We start from the raw sequence: 24,411 nt of genomic DNA on the forward strand, positions 1-24,411 counted from the left end.
CCCAGGACACCGGTCAGCTCAAATCACCATGCCCTGCAACTGGGCCAGCGGTGGTGACATTCTTCTCTGACCACTTTGCCCCCAAAGCCCTCTTACTTAAGATTTCCTAAGAATGACAAGCTAAAAGCCCTCTCACCCTACAGCCTGCCTTTAAAATTCCTACAAAGATTTGGGGGTTTCTCTTACTAGGGGGTACCGTCTTCCAAAGCTTGCTTCTCCAGGTTGGGTGTACCACTAGGCACGCTTCTGACTAGGGACCAGAAGGATATCTAAGCCGGGGAATGGGCTGTTCCCATCCTGGCCTGCTCTTCCCTGCTTCCAGAGCTGAAGGGTCACTCCACCCTGCCTCGTTTCCTCAGGCTGGACCATATCTGTACCCACCCTCCACCTCCCAGAAGCACTGGCTGCGCAGACTGGAGGGAGGGGAGACAAGTTCCCTCTCGGTACCAGCCAGGCAATGCCTGGATTCCCACTGGATTCCCTGCAGGTGGTAGGCGTGCATCCTCTACCACCCTTCCGGTACTTTGACCCCTGGCGAGTCCTCTGCACCACTGGCTTCACCTGGGGCAGAAAGAGGCGGGAGAACCACGCCCTTACAGTCTGGCCCCCCCAGTATCCCGCACAGAGAGACTTGTGAGGACCTGTGCTCCCCACGCGCGTCTCCAGTCAGAAGCTCCCGCGCCACGCGCTCTAACAGGCCTGAGGGCGGGGCCCGCGGAGGAGGCGGGGTCACGAGGAAGGAGGTGGGTGGAGCTTTCGCGGACCGACCAACGGCGGCGGTGATGGGCGGGGCCCGGCGAGTGAGTAACGGCGAGGATAAAAGGCAAGGCAGAGAGGCTGGTTAAGGGCGTAAACGCGATTCTCTGTACGCCGAGAGCGGCTCGGCCGCGCGCACGCCGGGCATCCAGGCCGAGCCGGGAACGCCGAGAGCATGGCCGGCGCGGGCGCGAAGCGGCGCGCGGTGGCGGCCCCGGCGGCGGAGGAAGAGAAGCAGGCGCGGGAGAAGATGCTGGAGGGGCGGCGCGCGGACGGAGAGGACTCTGGGGGCGAAGGCGTGACTCTGCAGCGCAACATCACTCTGCTCAACGGTGTGGCCATCATCGTGGGCACCATCATCGGCTCGGGCATCTTCGTTACGCCCACGGGCGTGCTCAAGGAGGCGGGCTCACCCGGGTTGGCGCTGGTGGTGTGGGCTGTGTGCGGTGTCTTCTCCATCGTGGGCGCGCTCTGTTACGCCGAGCTGGGCACCACCATCTCCAAGTCCGGCGGCGACTATGCCTACATGTTGGAGGTCTATGGCTCGCTGCCCGCCTTCCTCAAGCTCTGGATTGAGCTGCTTATCATTCGACCCTCCTCGCAGTACATCGTGGCGCTGGTCTTCGCCACGTACCTGCTCAAGCCGATCTTCCCCACCTGTCCAGTGCCTGAGGAGGCAGCCAAGCTCGTGGCCTGCCTCTGCGTGCGTAAGTAGGGGCCCGGGCCCGGGTCCGGGCTGGAAGGGGCGGGCGAGTGCCGAGGTCCCTGTCCCTACAGTTCATCCCGCGTGCCCACCCCAGCATCTTCCGTCTCTCTCAGCAGTTTCAGGCTAAAGTCACAGGTTCCCGTAGCCACGTGCGTTTCATTAACTCATTCACAGTGTCTACACTTTCGGGTCAGCCCTCGCGAGACCTCAGAGGGTGCCGAGTCTGACTCTGCGGAGGGCGTCCTGCTTCCCGACCTGATTATGAACAGGCAATATTCCCTGCCCCTTTCAAAGCACCACGTGGAGTGTGTATGCCAGTTTCCTGTTTCAGCTTCAATCGCTGACTGGTTACTAAGAGGGAAATTACAGTTAAAAAAAAAAAAGCCTTACGTTCTTCAGACTGGCCTGTCGGGAATTAGTGCTTGGGCTGACGCATGAGAAACGGTAGTAATAAACGTGTGTGGTAGTGAAAGCTGCTTGCTCCTTAGAACTGAGCAGCAAAATCCTATAAAGACTGCCAATCAGTAAAGGACTGGCGCTTAGCTGTAGACAGTCTGTGGGTGGGCTTGGGGCTCCCAAGATGTGCCAGGTAACAGCTGCTGAGTGTAGGCCTTACAGAACTCATAGGTCAGGAAGGATTGGTTTCTGCTTTCTAAAAACAGTTGGGAGATTTTTCATGGGGGGTGGATGTGATCATTTGAAGCAAATGCCAGCTGATGGGGGGACAACCTGGAAATCATGCTTCTTTCAGAATTTACAGATGAGTTCATTCAGCAAAGACAAATTTATCTGTTTGCCTGGATAATGGACACAAGGAGAGGGTGCTAGGGCAGCAGGGCCACACTTAAAGTTTGGGGTTTTGAGCCATGGAGGTCACTGAATGGCAATGCTTGTTGGCACTTCGGTGTGAGTGAGACTAGTCCCTTGTTGTAAGTTACATAGCCTTCAGGCGAGGCGTGCTCTTCAGTTCTGAGACCTCCGCTCTGCTCTCTGGTGCTGGCCAGAGACTGACAGGGTGATCACGATAAGGTCTCCATGGTCTTCATGCTGTTTGCTTGCTTTGTGTGTAAAAAAGGAAATGGTCATAGTCACGGTTGGTCAGCAAAAGCGCTGGGCTGGCCAGGAACAGTCTCGCTTTGGAACAGTGTGCATCACTGCCCTTGTCGGGTCAGAATTTGAACTATCCAGCTTTCACCATTAATTGGAATTACTTGGCCGTTAGGCAAGATAGGGAATGGCACCGGTATCTTTAGCGTTTTTTGTTTGTTTTTGAGACAGGGTCTCACTGTGTAGCCCTGGCTGGCCCACAACTTGCCTCTTTCTGCCTCCCACGTGCAGGGAGTAAGTGTGTGCACCACCATGCCAAGTTGGCACGGGCATCTTTAAAGAACTCACACTCCGGTCAGAGAGGACATAGAAAGCTGGTTTCTGCTTCTGCAGATCCTAGTCAACTGTAGGAAACGATGCTTGCCCACGGGAGGCAGGGAGGTGAAGGGTCTGCAAAGGTCCTCTCTTTCTCTCTCTCTCTTTTAAAGATGTTTTTCAGTGTTTCATTTTGCACACTGGTGGCGGTCAGATGATACTTTCCACCGTGTGAGTCCCTGGGATAGAACTCAGATCTTCATATTTGGCAGCAAGCCCTTTTATTCTCCGAACCATCTTGCTGGCCTAAATGTCTTCTTTCTAATAATAATAAAAAGCCGGCAGTGATGGCGCACTCTAATCCCAGCGCAGAGGCAGGCGGATCTGAGTTTTAGGCCACGCGAGCCTGGTCTACAGAGCTCCAGGACAGCCAGGGGCTACACAGAGAAACCCTGTCTTCAAGAAACCAAATAAAATAACGTGGATGGATAATTGCTTAAATATTGAACTTATGTAAACATGAGCTCCACCTTACTGTCACTCCCACCCTGTGGCTAATGGTAAGTCCCAATTGGATCATAATAGACACCTTTAAAGCCTGCGGGGACCCAACATGTTTCAACTCTTCAGGAAAGCTTCATTTAGGGTTCCAACAAACTTATGCAGCATTTGGGAGTTTCGAAGCCTTAAGGATGAACTGGGTGGGGGGGGTGGGGGCATGACACGAGGGGTGGGGGGATAGTGAGGAGCTAGTGCCTTCCATGGAGCCTGCAGCAAGTCACTTTCTCAAGGACTTCTTTTGTGATCCCAGGGTTTGGTGGGTTTTTTTTTGTTTTGTTTAAATTAAAAAATTATGTATATGAGTGTCTTGTCTGCATGTGTGTCTGTGTACACCTGTGTCCATTGCCTGTGGAGACCAGAAGAGAGAGTTACAGACAGCTGTAATCTACTATCTGGGTGCTGGGGATTGAACCCCAGTCCTCTGGAAGAGCACCCATTGCTTTTAACCATTGATCCATTTCTCCAACCCCACGACACAGGGTTTTTAAAAACCATCTTATGTAGCTTTCTTTCAATCCTTTGTGGCTGCTATGGGTAGAACCCTCTGGGAAGTTCTAGAATGGACATCCCATGGCCTGAGTTCTGGAGTGCCAAGGTGAGAGACCTGTCAGTCATCCTCTGTCTGCTCACTTGGTCTTCACTTGACAGGTGCTGCAGACAGTTCTGTTTCTGCGAACCACAGCTATGTGTCTGCCGCTGCCTTCCAGTTGGAATGAGGGCCTCATCTATGCCTGCTTAAAACAGGCAGAAGTCTAGAAAGGGAGCTAGGCTTGGGGAGGCAAGAGGACCCCTAGTGGAGGCCAGAAGGGCTGGAAAGTCTTTCAGGGCCTGGGTGTTGGGTGGGGAGGCTGGTACTCTTGAATATATGCCAGTGAGTGCCCTGTTCTTTCTGGAGGGCGCTTCTGGGGAACATAGCGTAGCGCTCCCTGGTTTCCATGCCTTGGGAAAGGCCCTGGGGCAACACCAGGAGTCAGATTTTAGAGCAGAGGTCTGGTTTCTGTTGTTCGCGGTGCTTGTCTCTCCACACTTTTCCTTTACCCAGTTAAAACTGTATTGGGAAATGACTTGACGTTAGCTCAGAGTAAACCCACTCATGGCAGAGGTAGATGCCATCTCCCTTACAGTGAGCCTGGATCCCACCCTGTATCCTTGGACCTGATGTGGGAAACCTGGTGAGGAGTCTGTCTGTCTGTCTTTCATGAGGTTTTTTTTTTTTTTTTTTTTTTTTTTTGGTTTGTTTGTTTGTTTTTGTGGCCTTTTTAGACAGGGTTTCTCTGTAGCTTTGGAGCCTGTCCTGGAACTAGCTCTTATAGACCAAGCTTGCCTCAAACTCACAAAGATCCACCTGCCTCTGCCTCCCAAGTGCTGGGATTAAAGGCGTGCGCCACTACTGTGTGGCAAGTGTTTCATAAAGATGAGAAGACTTGCTTTCCACATTTTCTGGATGGCCATGTGCCTGTATGAGAGAGGCCTGGGTTGTGTGGCTTGTTCTTGCCTAAGCGAAGCTCAGTATCTTGCGTAGTGTCAAGTTGACTTGGAGCCCAGTGTCTTGGGTAAGTTTGTACTGCTGTGACGAACACAACACCATGACCAAAAGCAACTTGGAAGAAAAGAGGAAAAGTTTTTATTTCATCTTAACAACTTATAGTCTGTCATTCAGAGAAGTCGGTGCAGGAACTTAGAGGCAGTAAATTGATGCAGAAGCCATGGAGGAATGTTGCTTACCTGTTGATTCTTCATGGCCTGCCCGGCCTGCTTCTGAAACTCGCTCTTGTAGACCAGGCTGGCCTCGAACTCACAGAGATCCACCTGCCTCTGCCCCCGAGTGCTGGGATTAAAGGCGTGTGCCACCACTGCCCAGCTCCCAGCCTTTTTTTTTTTTTTTTAATGGCATCCAGGACCATCTGTACATCATGGCACTCCCCCCTGCCCCTGCTTTTTTTTTTTTTTTTTTTTTTAATGGCATCCAGGACCACCTGCACACCATGGCACTCCCCCCACGTGAGCTGCACCTTCCCTTATGAGTCATTCACCAAGCAAATGCATGCATTGTAGTCCTGCCTCCAGGCAGCTCTTCTGGGGTGTTTTTTCGATTCAGAGTCCTTCTACTCACATGACTCTAGCTTAGTGCCTGGATTTGTCTTGTTGCAGAATTCTACAAACTGGAGCTGAGATTCTGTCTGGGCTGGGATTTATCTAATCTCAAAGGGCCTCGGCTGTCTGTGCTGAGGTGCGCAGGAGTGTAGCAGCCTAGACTCCAGAGCTATCCAGGCTCTGGGTGTGGCCAGTTCTCTCTGGAGAGAAGCCCCTAGAGGGAGGAGTCTGAGCAGGCTCACTGTTTCTCTGCCACTAGTCTCTTTTCCCAGTGTAAAGGTTGTGGCCTGCAGACTGGTCTGCAACATCCTATCCTTTTCCTGGCTGGGTGGAGGATGGGACCTTACCTGCTAAAGTTTGATCTCAGGTGACTGGCTGTCCTGGACTCCCCAGTGCCAGGAAACTCACTACTCCTGACTCTCCACTAAATAGTCGGGCAGGACTTTCTTAGCTGGCATGTGCCTGGGGACCTGTAGCCTGAGCTGTTTCCCACCTGGTATCAGATTAGAAGCATTGTGTTTCTTATTGGACAACTCCACAAGGACCCTCTGAACCTCCACTTGTAACTCTGTAGAATTAGGGTCCATCCTGCCTGGATGTTGGTGGAGAGTTTTATTTAGCGTGCACCACAGTCACACGGGATTCAAGTGTCATCTTCTGTGCTCTGTCCCGTGTATCTGCGCCTTCTTCCCATGGAGCAGCCCCACTTCTGCACTGAGAGAAAGGAGAAAGAAACTCTGGAGGATGTCAGCAGCCTCCTTTCCTCTGAAGCTTGGGCTGCAGGGCATAAACTGCCTGTGGTGGGGTCTGGGTGAAGAAGTGTAGACTCCCGCTCAACCCTGCCTGGGTTTCCGACGGCCATTGGGCTGGCCAGGCTCTGCTGACCAGGTCAGTGGGTCAGCTGAGTAAAAGCTAGAGAGAATGGGGATGGCCTGGCTTTTTGCCCTTTCTTTTCAAGTCACCTGCTGGTTTCTGCCCCCACAAGACTGCCTCTGCTGTAGACCCCACTCCTCAGTCCTGAGTTGGAGTTTCCGGGCACTGCCACTGCCATGGCTGGGCTGAGGCCAAGGCTCTGTTGTTGCTAAGGTGCCAGGGGCCCCAGTGTCTGGAGCCATAAGCCCAATACTGCTGACGACAGCTCAGGAATTAGCAGTGAAGTCGGCTTTCCCAGCCAGACATGAAAATGCACGCACACTGAGCGATGACACCCAGTCACGGGATCTGGGGCCCAGACATGAATAGTTCACAGAACCTGTGACCAGGACAGGCGAGAAACAAGGCAGGCATTTAGGCATTAAAGCATTCTAGCCCTTGAGGGGTGGGCGGATTATGCCCAGGCTCTCTGCCCAGGCCCTGAGGCACAGGTGAGGGCGAGCACCCTGAAAGCATTGCTTCTGGGTGGCACATTCCTGGCCTCTGTGTATTTCCTCTGCTAATCATTCCCATAGCTCACAGCTAGCTAAACTGAGTCAGGAGTTCGACTGGGAGCACCCAGCAACGCCTCTGGGCAGGGTCTGTTACCTGTTGTGTCAGGGTCCTAGGGTGACCTTGGTTTCGACATCTGGGAATCTATTCTGCTAGCATAAGGTTGCGGGCTGCTCAGAGTTTCCAGTAGAGGAAGGGCTTCTTCCCTCTGGGTGTCTGTAGGAAGCTGGCCAGCCACTCCTCCACCCCCTGCCACAGTCTCCGCTGGGATGGGCTTTACACAGCCATCGGTCCACCCTGGAAGTCCTGGAGGTTGATACCTCCTCCTTATTCACCTCTGGGACACTATAGGGGTGACACAGCGCCCCCACTCAGCAAGACTGGTCCCAGAGCTTTGTGGATTGCTGGCTGAGGGAAGCTGCCTCAAGAACAGTGTTCCATGTCCCGGGTCTTACCCATTCTAGTCGTGCGTGCCAGCCTCTGATAGATTCCCCTAGACACTTTTGCTCCTTCCAGTGCCCTGACCCAAGCGGAGGACTCACACCCAGAAGCCCTTGTCTCCTAGCAGTGTTCTGAGCTGTTGCTTTCCAGGTAGCCAGACACAGCACATCTGTGTGCCACAGGGAGACGGAGAGCCTGAGATGCCTCATTCCTGAGCACCAGCCGTCAGACCTGATAAATACCATTGACTGGGTACTTTTCTGTGCCGTGCCCACACTTTCCCCTCTTCCAGGATTTGCTGCTATGCAAAGAATTAGCCGGATTTCCCATTCCAGTTCTCAGATCCTGGTGTGTGCAACCTGATCCACACTGAGTCATCTGACCTTGGGCCTGGCCAGCATCTGTCACTGCTAAGACCTCATGGTGTGGCAGCTGCTCGTGGTCAGTGAGAGGCCTGCCTTCAGCTGCAGGAGCAGAAGGGCCTAGGAGTTCTCTGGGGTCTCATTAGCCTGGCTTGTGTGTGAGAATTCAGGGCCACAGAAATGGCCTGAGCCAGTACCTGACTCTGTGTCTTGAGCTGTGAGTCCCCTAGACTTGTGTGTGGCCCAGGGTGGGGTTGACAGTTCTCACAGCCATGGGTAAGGTAGAGCCTGCAGGGGCACACCTGCTGAGCGGAACAGTTTCCTAAAGTGCTGTACAGTGGTGTCCTGGATTGTTAGGCCCAGTCAGCTGGCAACTCCCCTAAGCCCAGAGATTCTGCCCTGGCTCTTCTCCCTGCACCTTTTGGACCTGACTGAGATGGAGAGGGGCCTTGGAGTCTGTGTCAGCATCCACGTCGGCAGAAGTCAGCTGGGGGTTCCCTGGGAGGGGGACTGAGCTGAGGAAATGTTTGATGAAGAGAAATGAAGACAGAAACATAGGATAGACCTGGAGGACCAGATAATACCAGACAGCCCTGAGTTCATTTCTCAGGCAGCACATACACTACAGGCAAAAGGCAGAACAAAGAGCAGGACAGCCAGCTGACCACCTCCCTGCACTGGCCTTGGGAGGAAGTTCAAGCAGGTGCATTGTCTTACTCAGCTAAGCAGCTTCTAATCTCTAACGAGGAGTGCCTCTGGCTGGCACACACCAGCCCAAATCTTAGTAGAAAAATGTGCTCTTTCAACTGGGCAAAAATGCTCTTTCTATGGGCTAACACAGATGTTACTCATAGCTCTCAAGGTTACTAGGAGAAGCAGAGTAGGCAAGCTTGAACTCAAATGACTTCAAGTCAGAAATGACTCCAGATGGAAACCGAGTCACACGTGAGCTCTCCCACATTCCCCGCTTTTTATATTTTTTAAGGACCTCTCAGTCCCTCAGAAGACTGTGTCTGCCTTGGAGGTTCCTTACGCACTCTAGTCTTACCCGTCATGGGAAAATGGATCCTAGAGGTCCACCTCCTGTCTTAGTTCGAAAAGAGGCAAAGAAAACTCACCCGTCTCTGATTGACAGTCTCTGGCAATAAGTTGTTTAGGGAAGTGTGCCGAGTTTTACTCCATGAGGTTCTTAGCCCACTATCTACAGTGAGTTCATAATCAGCTTGAAAACTACAGGTAAACAAATTATGTCCAAAAGAACACAAGCTCCAGCAACTGCAGTACTACTAAGAAGTGAAGTTAGTGCTGACCATGATGCAACAGCCTTCTTAAATTTCTCCAAAATACCTTCAGCTGCTTTTGCTGCATCCAAATCTAATTTAGCCTTTTTCAATTCCAAAATGTCTTGATGTAATTTAGCCAAATCTAAAGATTCGTTAGAATCATGCCAGATTCCCTCAGGATGTGTTTTAACTCTCTCCCAAACGATAACGCTTGCATTATACACAGACGAAGTGATACGGATCCATTCATAGTTAGCTTGACGTCTCAGCTGTGCTCTGGTCCTTAGGCTGTGGAGCTCATCTCCCAGAGATTGTACCACATCAAACAAGGCACTCAGTTTTGTTCCATTTTTACATCTGTATCTTCTTGTGTCTCCAATGTCATAGAAACATTCTTAGGTAATTGATTAACAAGCCCTGCATTTGAATAGACTGAGACAAAGCCACTGAAGCCACTGCAGTAGCAGTGAGCATAGCAACAAGAGCAGACATTCGTGTTACAACTAATCCAGCAGCATGTTTCTGTCTGCTTAAAGCTTTCTTGATTTCTTCAATTACTTGTAACTCTGTCATCAAACCATGGATCTTTTACATGCAGACGCATTACAAAGGAAGGTTGACTGAGTGGTGGTGGGTATGCCTTTAATCCCAGCACTTGGGAGGCAGAGGCAGGTGGATCTCTGAGTTTGAGGCCAGCCTGGTCTACAAGAGTTAGTTCCAGGACAGGCTCTAAAGATACAGAGAAATGGGGGCTGGAGAGATGGCTCAGTGGTTAAGAGTATTGCCTGCTCTTCCAAAGGTCCTGAGTTCAATTCCCAGCAACCACATAGTGGCTCACAACCATCTGTAATGAGGTCTGGTGCCCTCTTCTGGCCTGCAGGCATACATGCAGACAGAATATTGTATACATAATAAATAATAAATTTAAAAAAAAAAAAAGATACAGGGGCTGGAGAGATGGCTCAGAGGTTAAGAGCACTGACTGCTCTTCCAGAGGTCCTGAGTTCAATTCCCAGCAACCCACATGGTGGTTCACAACCATCTGTAATGAGATCTGGCGCCCTCTTCTGGCCTGCAGCCGTACATGGAGGCTGAACACTGTGTACATAATAAATAAATCTTAAAAAAAAAAAAAAAAGTTAAAAAAAAAAGATACAGAGAAACCCTGTCTCGACACCCCCCCCCCAAAAGAGGTTGTTTTAACACTTAATACATGGGTATGATCATCCACTTGACAATTAGTCAGAATGCAATCAAGACATGACACATTAAGCAACATTCATGGAGATTTTTACCTCTCCCACCAAAGGAACATAGGGTACTTTGACACAAGCCAAACAGTTCCTTTCAGGGGGCAAACGGGTTTTGAAGAACTGGATTGTCCCGCCACTTTTCCCGTGGCGGCAGCAAGTTTCCAAATGTAAGTCTGTGGAAATTTTGTATTGGAATACCAGATTCCAGTTCACCGTCCTTGGTCTCAAGATTCTGCTGCAGACAAAGGATAAGAGTCACTATAGTCCTCTTGATTTCCAGATCAGTCTAGAATGTACTGTGATGTCCCTGTGATGTTGTACTTTAATGGGATAATGCCAGTACGTCATCTCCACTCTAAAGTTCTGTCAGACTCTCTCGGTTACTTTGTGCATGGAGGTTACCGTTGAGGGGGTGAAGTATTAATTAGTCTTGAGCAAATGATGTGGTGGTGCTTTCCTGCCGAAGTCTATTCATGACAGATTGCTCGCAGAGAACCACATTTTAAAAGTTTAAATTTTAAAATAAAGTGCATATATGGTAACTGGGTATAAACCCTAACACCCTCTTTTCTATTATGTTTTTTTTTTAATATTTATTTATTTATTATGTATACAATATTCTGTCCATGTGTATGCCTGCAGGCCAGAAGAGGGCACCAGACCCCATTGCAGATGGTTGTGAGCCACCATGTGGTTGCTGGGAATTGAACTCAGGACCTTTGGAAGAGCAGGCAATGCTCTTAACCTCTGAGCCATCTCTCCAGCCCCCTCTATTATGTTTTTAATTGAGCCTTAAGACTCCCATGTGCCCTTTTAAAAGTCCTTTCCCCTGCATAGTACATCATCTCAAATCCCTGAGATGAGTTTGTTCCAGAGGCTGATATTGGGGTTTTAGCATCATTAGTTTAATGGCACCCAGACAGGAATTACCATTATTCAACGCATCAATGACCAAAATCCCTGTGATGACGGTCAGAGAAATTCCCTTTTTATCTAATATTTCAGAGGGGGAACAGGGACAATGTATTCATTTCTGTAATTACTTCCTGCTGACCTTAGGACCTTGTTCTCAGGGCCCTGGAAGGCCAGAATGTTAGTCAAAGGCAATGGGGAACTTAGAAGCATCTGATTCATAGACAACCTGAAAAGACAGCAATCACATTGGCTGGATTGGTCCATGTCAGGTTTTAGCAAGTTTAGGACTCATAGTCATTTGGAGCAGGTTGTTATCGGCCATTGATGCTTGGATGTGTTTGTCCCCCAAGTGGGAACCTGGTGAGACAGATACAGACTGGGAACAGAAGTTAAATTCATGGACTCATTTGAAAATTGTAAATGCATAATCTCAATAATTAAGGAAGGGGAAGAGTCCCAAGACCAGGAGAGAGAGAAAAATACCATCATCCTTTTACCTCGTGAGAAGTGGCTCCAAGTTTTATAATTCTCTCCCTTTTCTGAAGTTTGTATGAATTTCCATTTTATAAAAAGAAAAGCATAAAAGTTTTAGATATATTAGCATTATCAATCTGTACTGAAATCCATAGTGTAGACAAAGCAGGTAATAGGTATCCATAAAACAACAGGAGCAAACTCCATCTTTAGTCCTAGCAAAAACTATAGATTTGGGCTAAACAGCATGTAACCTATGTTCAGAAGACAACCAAAAGAAATTTAAAATCTTGAGCTTGTGACCCAAACAGTAAGCAGTCACTGCTCTATTAGCTTGTCAGAACATTATTAATGTTAAATTCTGAAGTTTTGTAATCCTAGTATAATAATATTGTGGAAGGGGAAAGAAATCTTGTAATAATTTCTATATACATCTTAAGCCATTATTTCTTACAAATTGTATCTATATTTTTGAGAATATCCTCTCAGATCCATATAATCCAAGCTTTTATGCCTTCAGAGCCTTCTAACCTGTATTGATGTCCTCAGGCCTTTCTATATTTTAGACCCTCAGAATTAATGTAGACTCATAATATAACACTTTGTCCTATTATTAGCCATCGTGGGAACAGTTAGACTGCAGTTTCCGTTCATGGGTCACAGAAGTAATGTTGACAGTGTTTAAGAAACATGTCTGAACTTGTATGGAAGTCCGAATAGCTAAGAGCTTTAGCTTGTCATATATCATGGGAGGTCAATCATATAGAATGATGTAACTCAGAGGGTTGCAATGTGATGATTTATTAATTACTTGTATTTAGGACCTCAGTCTTCCTTCTTTAGAGAACATGATCCCATTATTAGCATAACTACTCTACAGTGACAAATACCAGCCTCGCTAGTGAAGAAAATCAACCAGAATTAACATGGTAAAATCTCCAGTGTTTTTATAGTTTTCTTTTAAACTCAGCATTGCTCATAGACAAATTCATTTTCCTACTTTATTTTACTTTCTTGTTTGTGCCCTTATCCTTCAGACAGCATGCAAATCTCCATCAATGTCTCCTTCTGATTTCTTTCAGTGGTCCAGAATATTGCATAGATAACATTTCAAACAAGAGCCAAAATATAATATATATTTATGTATGTATCACAATAAGAATAACTTAAATATGCATTGACATATAAACCTGTACCAGTGTGAAACTTTTGAAACTAGCAGTTTTCTTTATCTTAATCCCGATGACAAATATTTGTAACCCATCAGATCTAAATGACTAAAACCCATATTTTTTTTTCCTGTGGAAACGAAAGCACATTTTCCCCCCAAACATCGTGCATCTTTGACTGACTTTTAGTTTAAAATCAATGCTTCCCAAAGTGTACAGGTTGGTATGAATCAAGATTTTTTTCAAGGAGTATCAGGACAGAGAAGGGTTAAGATGAGAAACTGCTGGCCAGCAGAAGAGACCTTGAGTGTTATCACAGTGAAATAGAACTTGGCTTAGAAAAGAAAAGAGGGGGAGCAGCGCTGGTGGGCACAGAGTGTCCTTGACTGCCAAGATTCCTGAAAAATAATTTGATAACTTCTCCAGCCACAATCTCAGATTCTCTGTTTCACATTCATACAGCTTTTCAACTGCAAGCAGTCAGTTGTCTACCGCCCTGTTCGCATGAGCATGTCTTTCCAGAGTCGCTGCTCTGCCCAGGTCAGCCTGTGCACACACCCGCCTTGCAGGAGTAGGGTGGCCCTTGCTGTACTTCTCCATTGAGAAGTTTTTCTTCAGGACCCAAAATTTTGGAACTTATGCAATAAAAATGCACAGGAGGCTAGAGCAGCCTGTCTCATCTCTAGGATAATGAAGAAGATTGATAGACATAATGACAAACAGGTACCAGTACCACTTAAGCTTTTCAAAGACACAACACATAAAACAGAACAGCAACATAGTAAGTCTAAACTCAGACCAAGAGCGCTCATCCATTCACACACCTCTCTAAATCTCTAGACTCACTCCCTTCCACGGGGAGCTGGGGCACATCCTTTACACATCTCAAAACTGAAGCAATTGCTGTTGTCCTTCCTCAGTACCCTAACCTTTGAAATCTCTATAAGGAATGTTCACACTCTAGAAATTGAGACAGTTGTTGATGCTTTACCTTAGCATCTCTGGCTTTTAAAGTATTGCTAAGTAAATGCAGTAGAAAGAACTGTTCACCAGTCCCTTGGTCTGTAGCTACTTCTTACACTTTCTCACACTGCGCAGCCATCCTCTTTTGTATGTAGACCCGTGCATCTACTTACCTTTGTATTTACATCGCAGGGCTCCCGGCGAAGCTCGCCATAGAACTCCCTTTTACTGAGTGCACTCTTTCACCCCACGGCGACCATCACGTTGGTGCCCCCCCCACTCCATACTTGGCACCACTCTGTCAGAGCCCACTCCGGTCGAAATCTGCTGGGGGTTCCTTTGGAGGGAGCGCTGAGCTGAGGAAATGTTTGATGAAGAGAAATGAAGACAGAAACATAGGATAGACCTGGAGGACCAGATAATACCAGACAGCCCTGAGTTCATTTCTCAGGCAGCACATACACTACAGGCAAAAGGCAGAACAAAGAGCAGGACAGCCAGCTGACCACCTCCCTGCACTGGCCTTGAGAGGAAGTTCAAGCAGGTGCATTATCTTACTCAGCTAAGCAGCTTCTAATCTCTAACGAGGAGTGCCTCTGGCTGGCACACACCAGCCCAAATCTTAATAGGAAAAAAGTGTGCTCTTTCAACTGGGCAAAAATTATCTTTCTGTGGACTAACACAGCCTGACTCAAAGTTACTGGGAGAAGCAGAGCAAGCAAGCTTGAACTCAAATGACTTCTAGTCAGAAATGACTCCAGATGGAAACCGAGTCACACATGGGCTCCCACAAATCTGTTATTAAGAGCTACATGCCCCCTCCGGCTCTAACACACACAGATTGTATGCATCCTTGTGACACTTGAATCTACCCTGACATTCAGCAAGTTTATCATAGTGTTTGCTGCCATCTGCCATCTACGCTTCAAATATCCAGCCCCACACACAGACCCCTGCAGCTAGACTGCTCTAGTACTGCATTAGGGACATCAAGGTTAGTCCTATGACAGGCTGTGGTACTTAGGGATCTGGGTGTCTCCTTCCCCACGAACTGCTATGTGCTGAAGCAGGTGTGACTCGCTTTTTCTTGATAGCTTCACCCATGGAGGAATTGGGGGTGCCATCTGTAGATGTGTGAGTCTCTGCACTTAGCTGGTGGTGAGGAGCCCTTATCACTTCATACACAGCTTCGTTTCTGTGAATACTCAGCGTTGCAGGGATCAGATTAAAAGGGCCACAAAGCCCGTGGCATGGGATTTAAGCCATATGGTAGTAGTTGGGGCTCTGTTTGTGGAATGGGCAGCAGAGGCTTAGAGGCGTTAGGTATGCTATGGAGGCCAGACAGCCTTTTGGAGCTTCCAGGAACCCTTCAGACCTCTGTCTTGAGAAGTCTTAGGAAGTCGCTGGGGTGAGTGGGTGTTTTCCTTGGCCCAGGACTGAGGTGTTAGTGAATTCCAGTTTATTAAGCTGACGTTTTCGGGCCCATTGAAAAGATATGCCAGGCCTGTTTGAACAGTCTCTGGTTCCTGCACCCCTGGAACTGTATTTGGTTGGCTAGTGCTAAGTGTGTGCTTAGTGTATATGAAGTCTCTTTCCCACCCCCACAGCAAGAGAAAGGTAATGGAGAAACCACATAGACTTGAGCCTGAGGGCGTAACACGGGAATTAGAACATGTGCAACCAGCCTGCTAGTCACCATATCCATAGAACATTGGAGACTCCATAGCAGAACTGTCCTCTGCCAAGACGTATGCTTGTCACCCATCCGAGTGACAGCCTATGCTGGAGTTGCCTCACACCATGCAGGTTTCCTGACCTCAGTGGCCAGAAGTGGAGAAGGCCAGTACAGCCACATGTTTTCTCTGGAACCCAGAAAAGGAAGCCTAGAGAAGTCACCCACTGGTGTGTGAGTGGGTGCCCAGGGCTAGTGACCTCAGCATGTGGGATCTTGCTGATCGCAGCTCAGCTGTCTTGGACTTAGCTGGGTAGAAGGTATAGTCGTTTGTCTGTTTCTCCCAGCGCCTGGGGAGCCTGGCCAGATGAGTGCTAGGGTGACTGGCCACTAGACACCTCCCCATTTATTGCGAGGCAGACGCTGAATCAGTGCACAGAGGGGTTCACTGAGGCTCTCGTGGGCTCTCCCTGGGAGACTTGAGTGGAGCATTGGAGACACCTAGACTTTAAGGAGTCAGGAGATGCTGCTGGCCCTCAGGGAGTCCTGTGTTCACCAGCGGGGTTGCCCACTAGTCTTGGGTCCCTGTGTATCCTGACTGGATTCAGATGGAACCACTTGCAGGAGCCAGACTCACTTCCAGACAGAGTCCCAGGTCTATGCCGACTGTTGTTTGATGAGAACGCTGCTGAGTGGGATCTCTGAGGCAGCCCACACTCAAACCTTTGTCCAGCTATTGGTCCAGGGCGAGAAGTGCCCTGAGGGACAACCCAGCCATGCTTCCTGGAACCAGTGAAGCCACCAACCACTTCCTCTACCCTCCCTCAGGAGCCTTGAGATATTTGGTGCTGCTGGGGGAGTCTGGGCAGGACCAGCTTCATTTGCCTGGTGTGTTTCTACTGCTTGCCTATTGGTATACGTGAGGCAGCAGCTCCTCGGTGGCTGTCTCTGCCCTGAGTATGATTCTCGAGGGGAAAGATCCTAGTACCTTCGTACAGACCCCAGCCAGAACAGAAGACCATATCCACAGTGTCCTGGTGCCTAATGCCCTTCCAGCTGTAGCTGTCAGGGTGACCCTAAGGCTTCTTCCGTGACTGGGGCACTGTGTTCTGGTGACCTAGCCAGACAGTAAAGTATCTCTCTGGCACACTGCACCTTTGTAAGGTGTGAGCCATGGAGCCCTGTGCTGTCACCATGCAGCTGGCTAGGGATGAAACTAACGTGCCGTGTGAACAGTCATTATTAGGCCTGTGGGATGAGGGCCTGGCCTGCCAGCTATCTAGCTATCTGCACGCGGTATGAGGCTCTGGGCTTTATCTCACTGGCCCAGCTGGTACCGAGAGCCAGCACAACCACACGTATCTAGGGGTACCATGTGGGGAACTCCAAAGAGGACCAGCTTCCACCCTCTGTGCCCTGGCCACGCTTATCCCCCTGACAGAGGCTGTGTATCAACAGCAGTGGGTCAAAGCAGTCAGTCATGCTGCCTGTGTCTCTGATGGGGAAACAGTGGAGAGGCGGCAGACTGTCTGGGTAGGGAACTGAGGTTCCTTCCGGTCAGCCTTCTGAGTGCCTCATGACAGTGTCTTGTGAAGGCCAGGAGCCCCTGGATTCAGATGAATTCACTCATTTAGTCCAGATTATTTTGTTTGGAAAACAGGGCTGTGGGAAATAATAATAGTCTTGTTTGCTTGTTACCGAGTCAGTGAGCATTACCGTTTCCTCACCTGCTTCGGTTTTCATAAGAGACAGAGTATAGAGTTCCTTTTGTTCTGTCTTATTCTAAGGTCAGAGAAGTCAGCAGCTAGGAAGGAAGAGTTCAGCCCCAATTGCCAAGGCCTGGCACGTGCTGGCCCTCCTCTGTCCACTTGGCCAGGAGTTAGGCTGTTTTAGGCTTGGCCCTCAGGCATGGCAGGGTGTTGGCGCAGTAGGGGAGGGGCCCTCTGACAGCTGGGACGGTGCTCTGACACGCTGTTCCCGCTGTTCCCGTTCCCTTCCTCAAAGGCTCAGAGGGACACCTCACACGGGGCCACTCAGCAGAGACATTATCTGGAGCCCAGGGCTGTGTTGTACTTTCCCCTCGGCTGCCAAGGCTGTGGCGCAGTCACAGTGGCTTAGGACTTAGGAACACCCCTCCTGCTGGCTCACCGCAGCCAAATGGGATCTGAGAAGTGATGCAATCTGCCAGCCTCTTGCAGCCAGAAGCCTGGTGTCTGGGGAGATGGGGTCAGGAGAGACTTGGCATCCTGGGCTTTGTGTCTCACCTCTCAGGACATGTGAGACTGTCTCAGGAAAGCTGGCTGGAAGAATGGTGTCCTCTGGGTAAAGGAACAAAGGCTGCTGATGGGGAGGCATTTCAAAGGGGACTCGTGTTCATCCTGCATTCCCTTCTCACCCTTTCACTCTGGGAGACGTGGGAGTTTTCAAGCAGGTCTTTGTAGTAGCTGCAGCTCCCCAGCCAGTGGCGCTTTCTCTGAGCACAGTCACAGCCCGAGTTGCATCAGCCAGAGCTATAAAGAGGGAGGTGACTCAATGCTAATGAGATCTGACTTCCTGGTGGTAAAGCAACTGCCGTGGCTTCCACCCCCAGCACTAGGGAAGTCTTCCTGTTTCCCTTCCACCTGAGGTTGGTCAAGTTCAGATAATGAATGTGGATTTCTGTCTTTGGGTTTATTTCCCAAACTGCAAAATTATGTGTAATTAGTCTAGCTAGGGGAAAATACCTCCCTGCATCTGGGAGGCCTGAGTCGGCTGGGCTTCTCTGGAAATTGCTCAGTAGGGAAGCAATGAGCTTCTTCCTACATCCTGGAGAAGTCAGGATACTGGTAGACCCCTACCTTGCTGTGGGCATCTTAGACTGCATGCTGTACTGGTTAATGTTTGGCCAAGGCAAGCCAGGAACTGCCCCCTCCCCCAGAGTAGAGTGTAGAGGCTTCCTAGTTCTCTTGGGGACAGAGCAGAGGAAGCTGGGGTCTCTAGTATGGGGACCTAGCTGCTTCCAAGGTGGTGGAGTCAGTATGGTTGGTTTCTCTGTGTTTTCATTTATGTTTCCATACAGCACAGTGTTGAATCCCCAGTTTCTTACTCCACACCTATGCACTCTTGCCAAGGTCTTGGGGTTCATTAGGGGACCAGGCAGTCTTATCTCAGCTGCCTATCTGAAGCCCTTCTGGGTCCCTGAGGCCTTCACCCTATGTGTCCAGTTGCTCAGAAGTCTACACAATATTAATTGTGCTTTTCATGTTCAATATATGCCAGTCAAACAGCAGCTGGCTCATGTGTCTATTTTGCCATGCCCTGAGCCCACCTGCCTGCAGCAACATATGGGGACGTCTGTTCCATTCCGTCTGGTCCTCACCTGCAGCCTCTGCCCCTATAGCCCCATTGCTCGCCTCTTGGCTTAGCAGATTTACACAGACAGGGTGCCTCATCTCCCTGCTTCCACCAGCCCCATGGAAGGCTGTTTTTGAGGAGAGGGTCCCCTCACAGCTTATGGTGCTGTCAGAGAATCACGTAGGTACCAGGGTTAAGTGGCCATCCTCCAAGTGGCAGGTTTGGATTTCTCTTGTGCCTGCAGCCAGTACTCTCTACAGGATCAGGTACACATAGGTAAGAGATGAAGGCAGTTCTGATGGGGAGTCCCTCAGGAAGCTGAGACCACTCAGTAGCCAGGCATGGTGGCACACGTCTAATCCCAGCCCTCAGGAAGCTGGAGCAGAGGATCGAGAGTTGGGGCCCTTTCTAAAAAGGCCCAGGTGATAGTAATTCTAAAAATGGGGGTGGGAGTGGGGATAGGTGGCGTAGCCTTTCCAGCCAGCACTAAGAGGGATTTGACAGAGTTTGAGCCTAGCCTGGGCTACAAGGTAAGAGACCCTGTCTGTGAAAACCAAAAAGAAGAGCCGGGCAGTGGTGGCGCACGCCTTTAACCCTGGCACTCAGGAGGCAGAGGCAGGTGGATCTCTGTGAGTTGGAGGCAGCCTGGGCTACAAGAGCTAGTTCCGGGACAGGCTCCAAAACCACAGAGAAACCCTGTCTCAAAAAAACCAAAAAGAAGAAAGATGTAAGGAAACTTGTTGCAGGTTTTCCAGGGCACCTGGGATCGGGCTCTTTGAAGAATTGGCATTTCTAACCTTTGACCCTGGCCCCAGAGAACCAGCTAGCTTATCAAAACCCACGGGGCAGGCAGGGCTTTGCCTCTGTGGGATCCCAGCCAGAAGCACCTGACCTCCTCTGTGCCCCAACCCTGGACTGGAGCGCCTGCCCTTGGGGTCTCACGCTTTGTTCTCCCTGTTCTTTCCCACAGTGCTGCTCACGGCTGTGAACTGCTACAGCGTGAAGGCCGCCACCCGTGTGCAGGATGCCTTTGCTGCTGCCAAGCTGCTGGCCCTGGCTCTCATCATCCTGCTTGGCTTCATCCAGATGGGAAAGGGTGAGTGACTGGACATGTGACACCTCCTTTGCGTCGTGTCTCCCACCTCCACCCCCCAGTACACACTGCAAGGAGTCGGCCTGGGCCTCCTGACTACCTCACCTGGGACACTGAGTTGGGTCCAGGGAAAGCTGAATGGTAGGAGGAGCTGTGAGCTCCGAGTTTATACAAAACCCTGACCCTCGCTAGTGGGCAGGAGTCTGGAGCCTCTGGGGAGTCTGTGCAGGAAGTTGGGGGATCAGAGCTTCCACCTGGCAGGGTTTCATCCACCATAACACCCCTTCCTCTGCTTCATGACCAGCATATCCCACATGTGGGTCTCTCTGGGGACTGATTTTTTTTTTCTGTCCAGAAGCATGACTCCTAGTGGTTCCCGTGCCTGTGTGTCCAGGGACTGTGTGGCAGGCATCGGGAGCTAGATTTCAACAACATACAAAGAGTGTCTTTAAGCCGGGCGGTGGTGGCGCACGCCTTTAATCCCAGCACTCAGGAGGCAGAGGCAGGCGGATCTCTGGGAGTTTGAGGCCAGCCTGGTCTACAAGAGCTAGTTCCAGGACAGGCACCAAAGCTACAGAGAAACCCTGTCTTGAAAAACCAAAAAAAAAAAAAAAAAGAGTGTCTTCAGGATTCAAGCCCTCAGTGTATTCAGATCTGGGGCCCAGTGGCTGGACAGCCAATAAGGAATACAGGGAACAGGCCTGGAAGGCAGGAACACTGTTTTAATTTAAATATGTCAGTGGGTATAAAAGTAAGGCAAACCTCTGACATCTTGCCACTTAGACAGGCCCTGCTGGCATGAGGAGTGTAGGGCAGCAGGTTAAGACTGCATGGACTTTGGTCACCCACACTGTATGAACTTGGGGAGGTCATCTTTCCCCTGCTGCCTTCTCGGGCTGCTGGAAGTGGTGAAGGGGAAAGGGAGGCGTTTACCACACAAGGTAATGTGTTGTCTGTGTTCCCTGTGATCTGCAAGCCATGTGGTGCTCTGCCCACTGTCCAGAAATCCCAGTACAGGCACACTCATGTCTGTCTGTCTTCTCTCTTTGTCCACCTATTTTTCTTCACTATGTAATATTCCACAGTAAGTGTGTATGGAGTATATTAAGACGTCCCTTTTTGGGAGATAAAAGCACAGATGTCTGGGTTTTGAATTCCCGCCTTTATGGGGTGAGGGGGAGGCCCTGCAGCTCAAGCCCAGCTCGGGGCCCTGTGTGCAATCCTCTGCATTTCTCTCAGTCACTGAAGCAGCCTCAATGAAGAATGGCTAGGAGCTGGTTGAGCTCCTGCTGAGTGTGGTGGTGTATAGTGGCCATTGCTGCCCCAGGAAGTTAGGGGCACTGCTTAGGCAGAGTCACACACTTGGCTGCAGCCAGTGCTCAGCGTCAGTTACTAGGAGCTGTGGAGGAACCCCTGGTCCTGGAGTTGCTCTGGGGCGGAGGCATTGGGGACCTTATTCTTCATTTCACAGATAAGAGAGACTCCACACAGAGCTGGGGTTGACTGGGTCTGCCTCCTTTTCTGATCTTTCCATTTGTATAAAGTCCCAAATCCCTAGGTACAGAGATTTAAGACTTTTTCAGCTTACCTTCATGGGGCAGTAGCTTCTGTCTTCCTTACAGCAGCCCAACCCCTCCCGTGTTAAGGCCTCCTGACTGACCTGAGAGGATACGAGTGGGGCGTCTGTGATGGAGTCAGGTCAGTTCTCTGTCCTCCTCTGTGGAACCTCACCCAGGAACACGCATCCACAAGTGCTTGGAGAAGCCTGAGGTGTGGGTCCTGCCCTCCTGCAGGGGTGGGCACTGTCTGCAAGGAACTCTACGTCCTTCCCTGTGGCAGAGGTCCACGTGACCTCGTTCATCTGTTCAGTATTTACGTGTGGCTGTAACCACTGGGCACTATGCTTGGGGCGATGAAAACTCTAGAATATGGCCCCCAGGTGATGCTTCCACAGCAGGGCCCAGTCTGTCAGGAATGTCTGGGGAGGGTTATCAGGGGTATGTGAACTGCCCACCTGGAGTCCAGCAGCAGAGCGTCCCGATGCCTTCACTAATTCACCTACCAGGAACCTTCATGAGGCTCCAGAGGGTCCTTTCCAGCACCTTTCCAGATGCATTTGGGAGGCTGTTCGCATTTCTGGGAGTCTGGTTGGCAAGGTTCTCGCTCAGGCACAGAGGTGCTGGCTAGCTGCCAGGGACGGAATTGGGTTGAACATCACCTGGACACCCCGGGGAGTGGTCCAGGCCTGTTTACAGGCAGAAGGGATTGTATTCTGTGCTCATGGCCCCAGTCACACTGCGCAGCATGTGGCTGGAGGTGGGAGTGCGTGCGGAGGCTGAGGAGATTCAGACAGTGAGGAATTCAGTACCGGAACCCGGTGTCAGTGAAAACAAACTTGAGCAGGGGACAGCAGAGCTTTTGTCAGGCTTGAATGCACAATGTGTTTACAATTCCGGTGGCTGTGGCAAGCACGCCCCGACGCCCCCAGCAGTTCCTTTCTGAGTCCCGGACTCAGTGCAGCGTCTGCAAAATTCCTGTGCGGGTTTCCTGGGGGGCGGAGGGGGTGTTCTATTACCCAGATGGAGGCCTTGGCCTCTAAGGACAGTGTTGGAATGCTGACCCCTCTCCAGAGCGCTTGCCCACCCTTGTTTCCTATTGGGCACAGAGTCCTTGGAGGACCGTGGTGATCGCCAGGTCCTTGAAGGCAAAGGCCCTGGCTCTGGGCATATGTGTAAGCCTGCCTTAACAGACAACTGTGGGTCTGGGACATGGTGGTTATTCCCACCTCATCGCCCATCCCAGCCCTCTGCTGACCCTACTGCCCAGGCTGTTTCCTCAACAGGAAGGGTGATAAACCTGTGGGCAGTTGTTCACTCCTACACTGCCAGCCTTCCACAGAATCTCCAACCACTCTTGTGGGATCCAGTGAGGACTGGGCCTACAGTTCAAAGCTTCTGTCACTGTGGAAAGGGATGAGCTAGCCACAGACCCATGCAGAAGAGAGTGCAGACAGAGGAGACAGGGCTCTGACCCAGGCTGGGAAAGTCCTCAGCATCTTGCTGCCCAGGTCCCAGAAGGAGTACAAGCAATTGGAGGCACCATGACTGCCCCTGCTGCCTAGCAGGCTGGGGAGAACTCAGCCTGTCGCTGGTATCACAGGGTATCTGCACTTGGTCCAGCGTTTTCAGAAGTGCAGACGGTGCCTAGAATGATCTTAGATCTGACTGGCCGTGACTGGACTTTGGGTGGAAGTGGGTGAATTGTGGTGGTGGCATTTGGCCATTGTGACCCCAGAGAGAAACCCTTGGACAGCCTGGAAGACCTAAGTAAGAGAGACAGCAGATGACAGACATGGTGGGCAGGAACTCCACTGTCCTTGACCTGCTGTGTCCCTTTCTAGTTAACTGGCCTCTCACCCACAGCATCCAGAAGGGGTTATGGCTTGATGTCAGACTGTTCCCAAACACAAGTGGGTGCCAGGCCTTCTCAAGGACAGGCATGGGAGTCGGTTATGGAAGATTCTTCCCTTGTGCCCACTGATGGGCACAGGTCATCAGAGGACCCAAAGTAGCTCTATTGTAATTCTGCTTAGTATGTATTGCACAGCAAAAGGACAGATTGACCTCCCCCGGACAGCTTGCAGATGATCGTGTCCGAGAACACCTTTCTCCTTTTCTCCCACATAGGCTCCCAGAAGGGACTTTACTGCCGAGCACATCCTTACAATGTGAGGCAGTCTTCATTAGCCTGAGCTGTCAGTGAGTGGTCACCTACTCTGCCAGTGATCGTCAAGGGAGGGGAAAGTGATGCCCTCGTATGCTGGCATGGGTAAACAGCAACATGTGGGCTCCTCAACTGTATGTTAGCTGTGTCCTTGGTCAGTAGGTAATAACCTCCCATGCCTGGCTCAGGAGACTAGGTCTGCCTCATGTTTCATGGGCTTCAAAATGATTTTTGTTTGTGTCTTAGTGAAGTACCTTAGGGCCAGAGAGGTAGGATGTCATGTCCTGGGTCCTGCACCTCAGGGGTGGGTCTTACTGTAGCCATAGGCATAGCATGAAGGATTGCGATACTGTGCTGGGATGGCTGGCACGGTGGCCTGGGTCAGCAGCACTCTTGAGAGCTCAGCTGGGACCTGTTTCCTGCAAGGATAAAGGCTGCAGCATCAGGTGGGACTTCAGTTGCTATTCCAGAAAGTAGGATAAACAGCCTGGAGCCTCCAAAGCCACCCGGGGAGGCCTGGAGACATGTTTGGGGAAGGAGGTGTCCACTCATCCATCTACCTCCAAAGCCATCTTTGGAGGGGTACCCTCAGGCTAGCCTCAACTCCACTGGGGGATTTAGGGTATGGATTATTGTGGAGCAGCTTCTCAAGCTTTTGACATAGTAGGACCAGCTGGACATGATGTCCAAGGCCTTCACACACTCCCTCCAGATGCATGCCAAGCATGCTCAGTCCTCCACATGGGTGTCCTGTGCCTTGATCACAGGACTGTCCCTCCTGGGACCCCCAGAGGTGCAGGCTATATGGACTCCTCCTTGTGGCCAC

At 50.4% G+C, this 24,411-nt stretch overlaps 1 protein-coding gene across 1 annotated transcript in view; it reads left to right on the top strand.

Moving 5' to 3' along the window:
• Nucleotides 1-852: 852 nt before the first annotated feature.
• The window catches only part of Slc7a5 (solute carrier family 7 member 5), a 35,847-nt gene continuing 12,288 nt past the window's right edge, over nt 853-24,411 (top strand). The window contains exons 1-2 of the mRNA XM_057754244.1: nt 853-1,463; nt 19,740-19,865. Of these exons, the coding sequence (XP_057610227.1) occupies nt 932-1,463; nt 19,740-19,865 (658 nt within the window). The 5' untranslated portion in view covers nt 853-931. The remainder of the gene's footprint in view (nt 1,464-19,739; nt 19,866-24,411) is intronic.

The sequence above is a fragment of the Chionomys nivalis genome, chromosome 21 (genome assembly GCF_950005125.1).
Source record: "Chionomys nivalis chromosome 21, mChiNiv1.1, whole genome shotgun sequence".
Lineage (NCBI taxonomy): Eukaryota > Metazoa > Chordata > Mammalia > Rodentia > Cricetidae > Chionomys > Chionomys nivalis.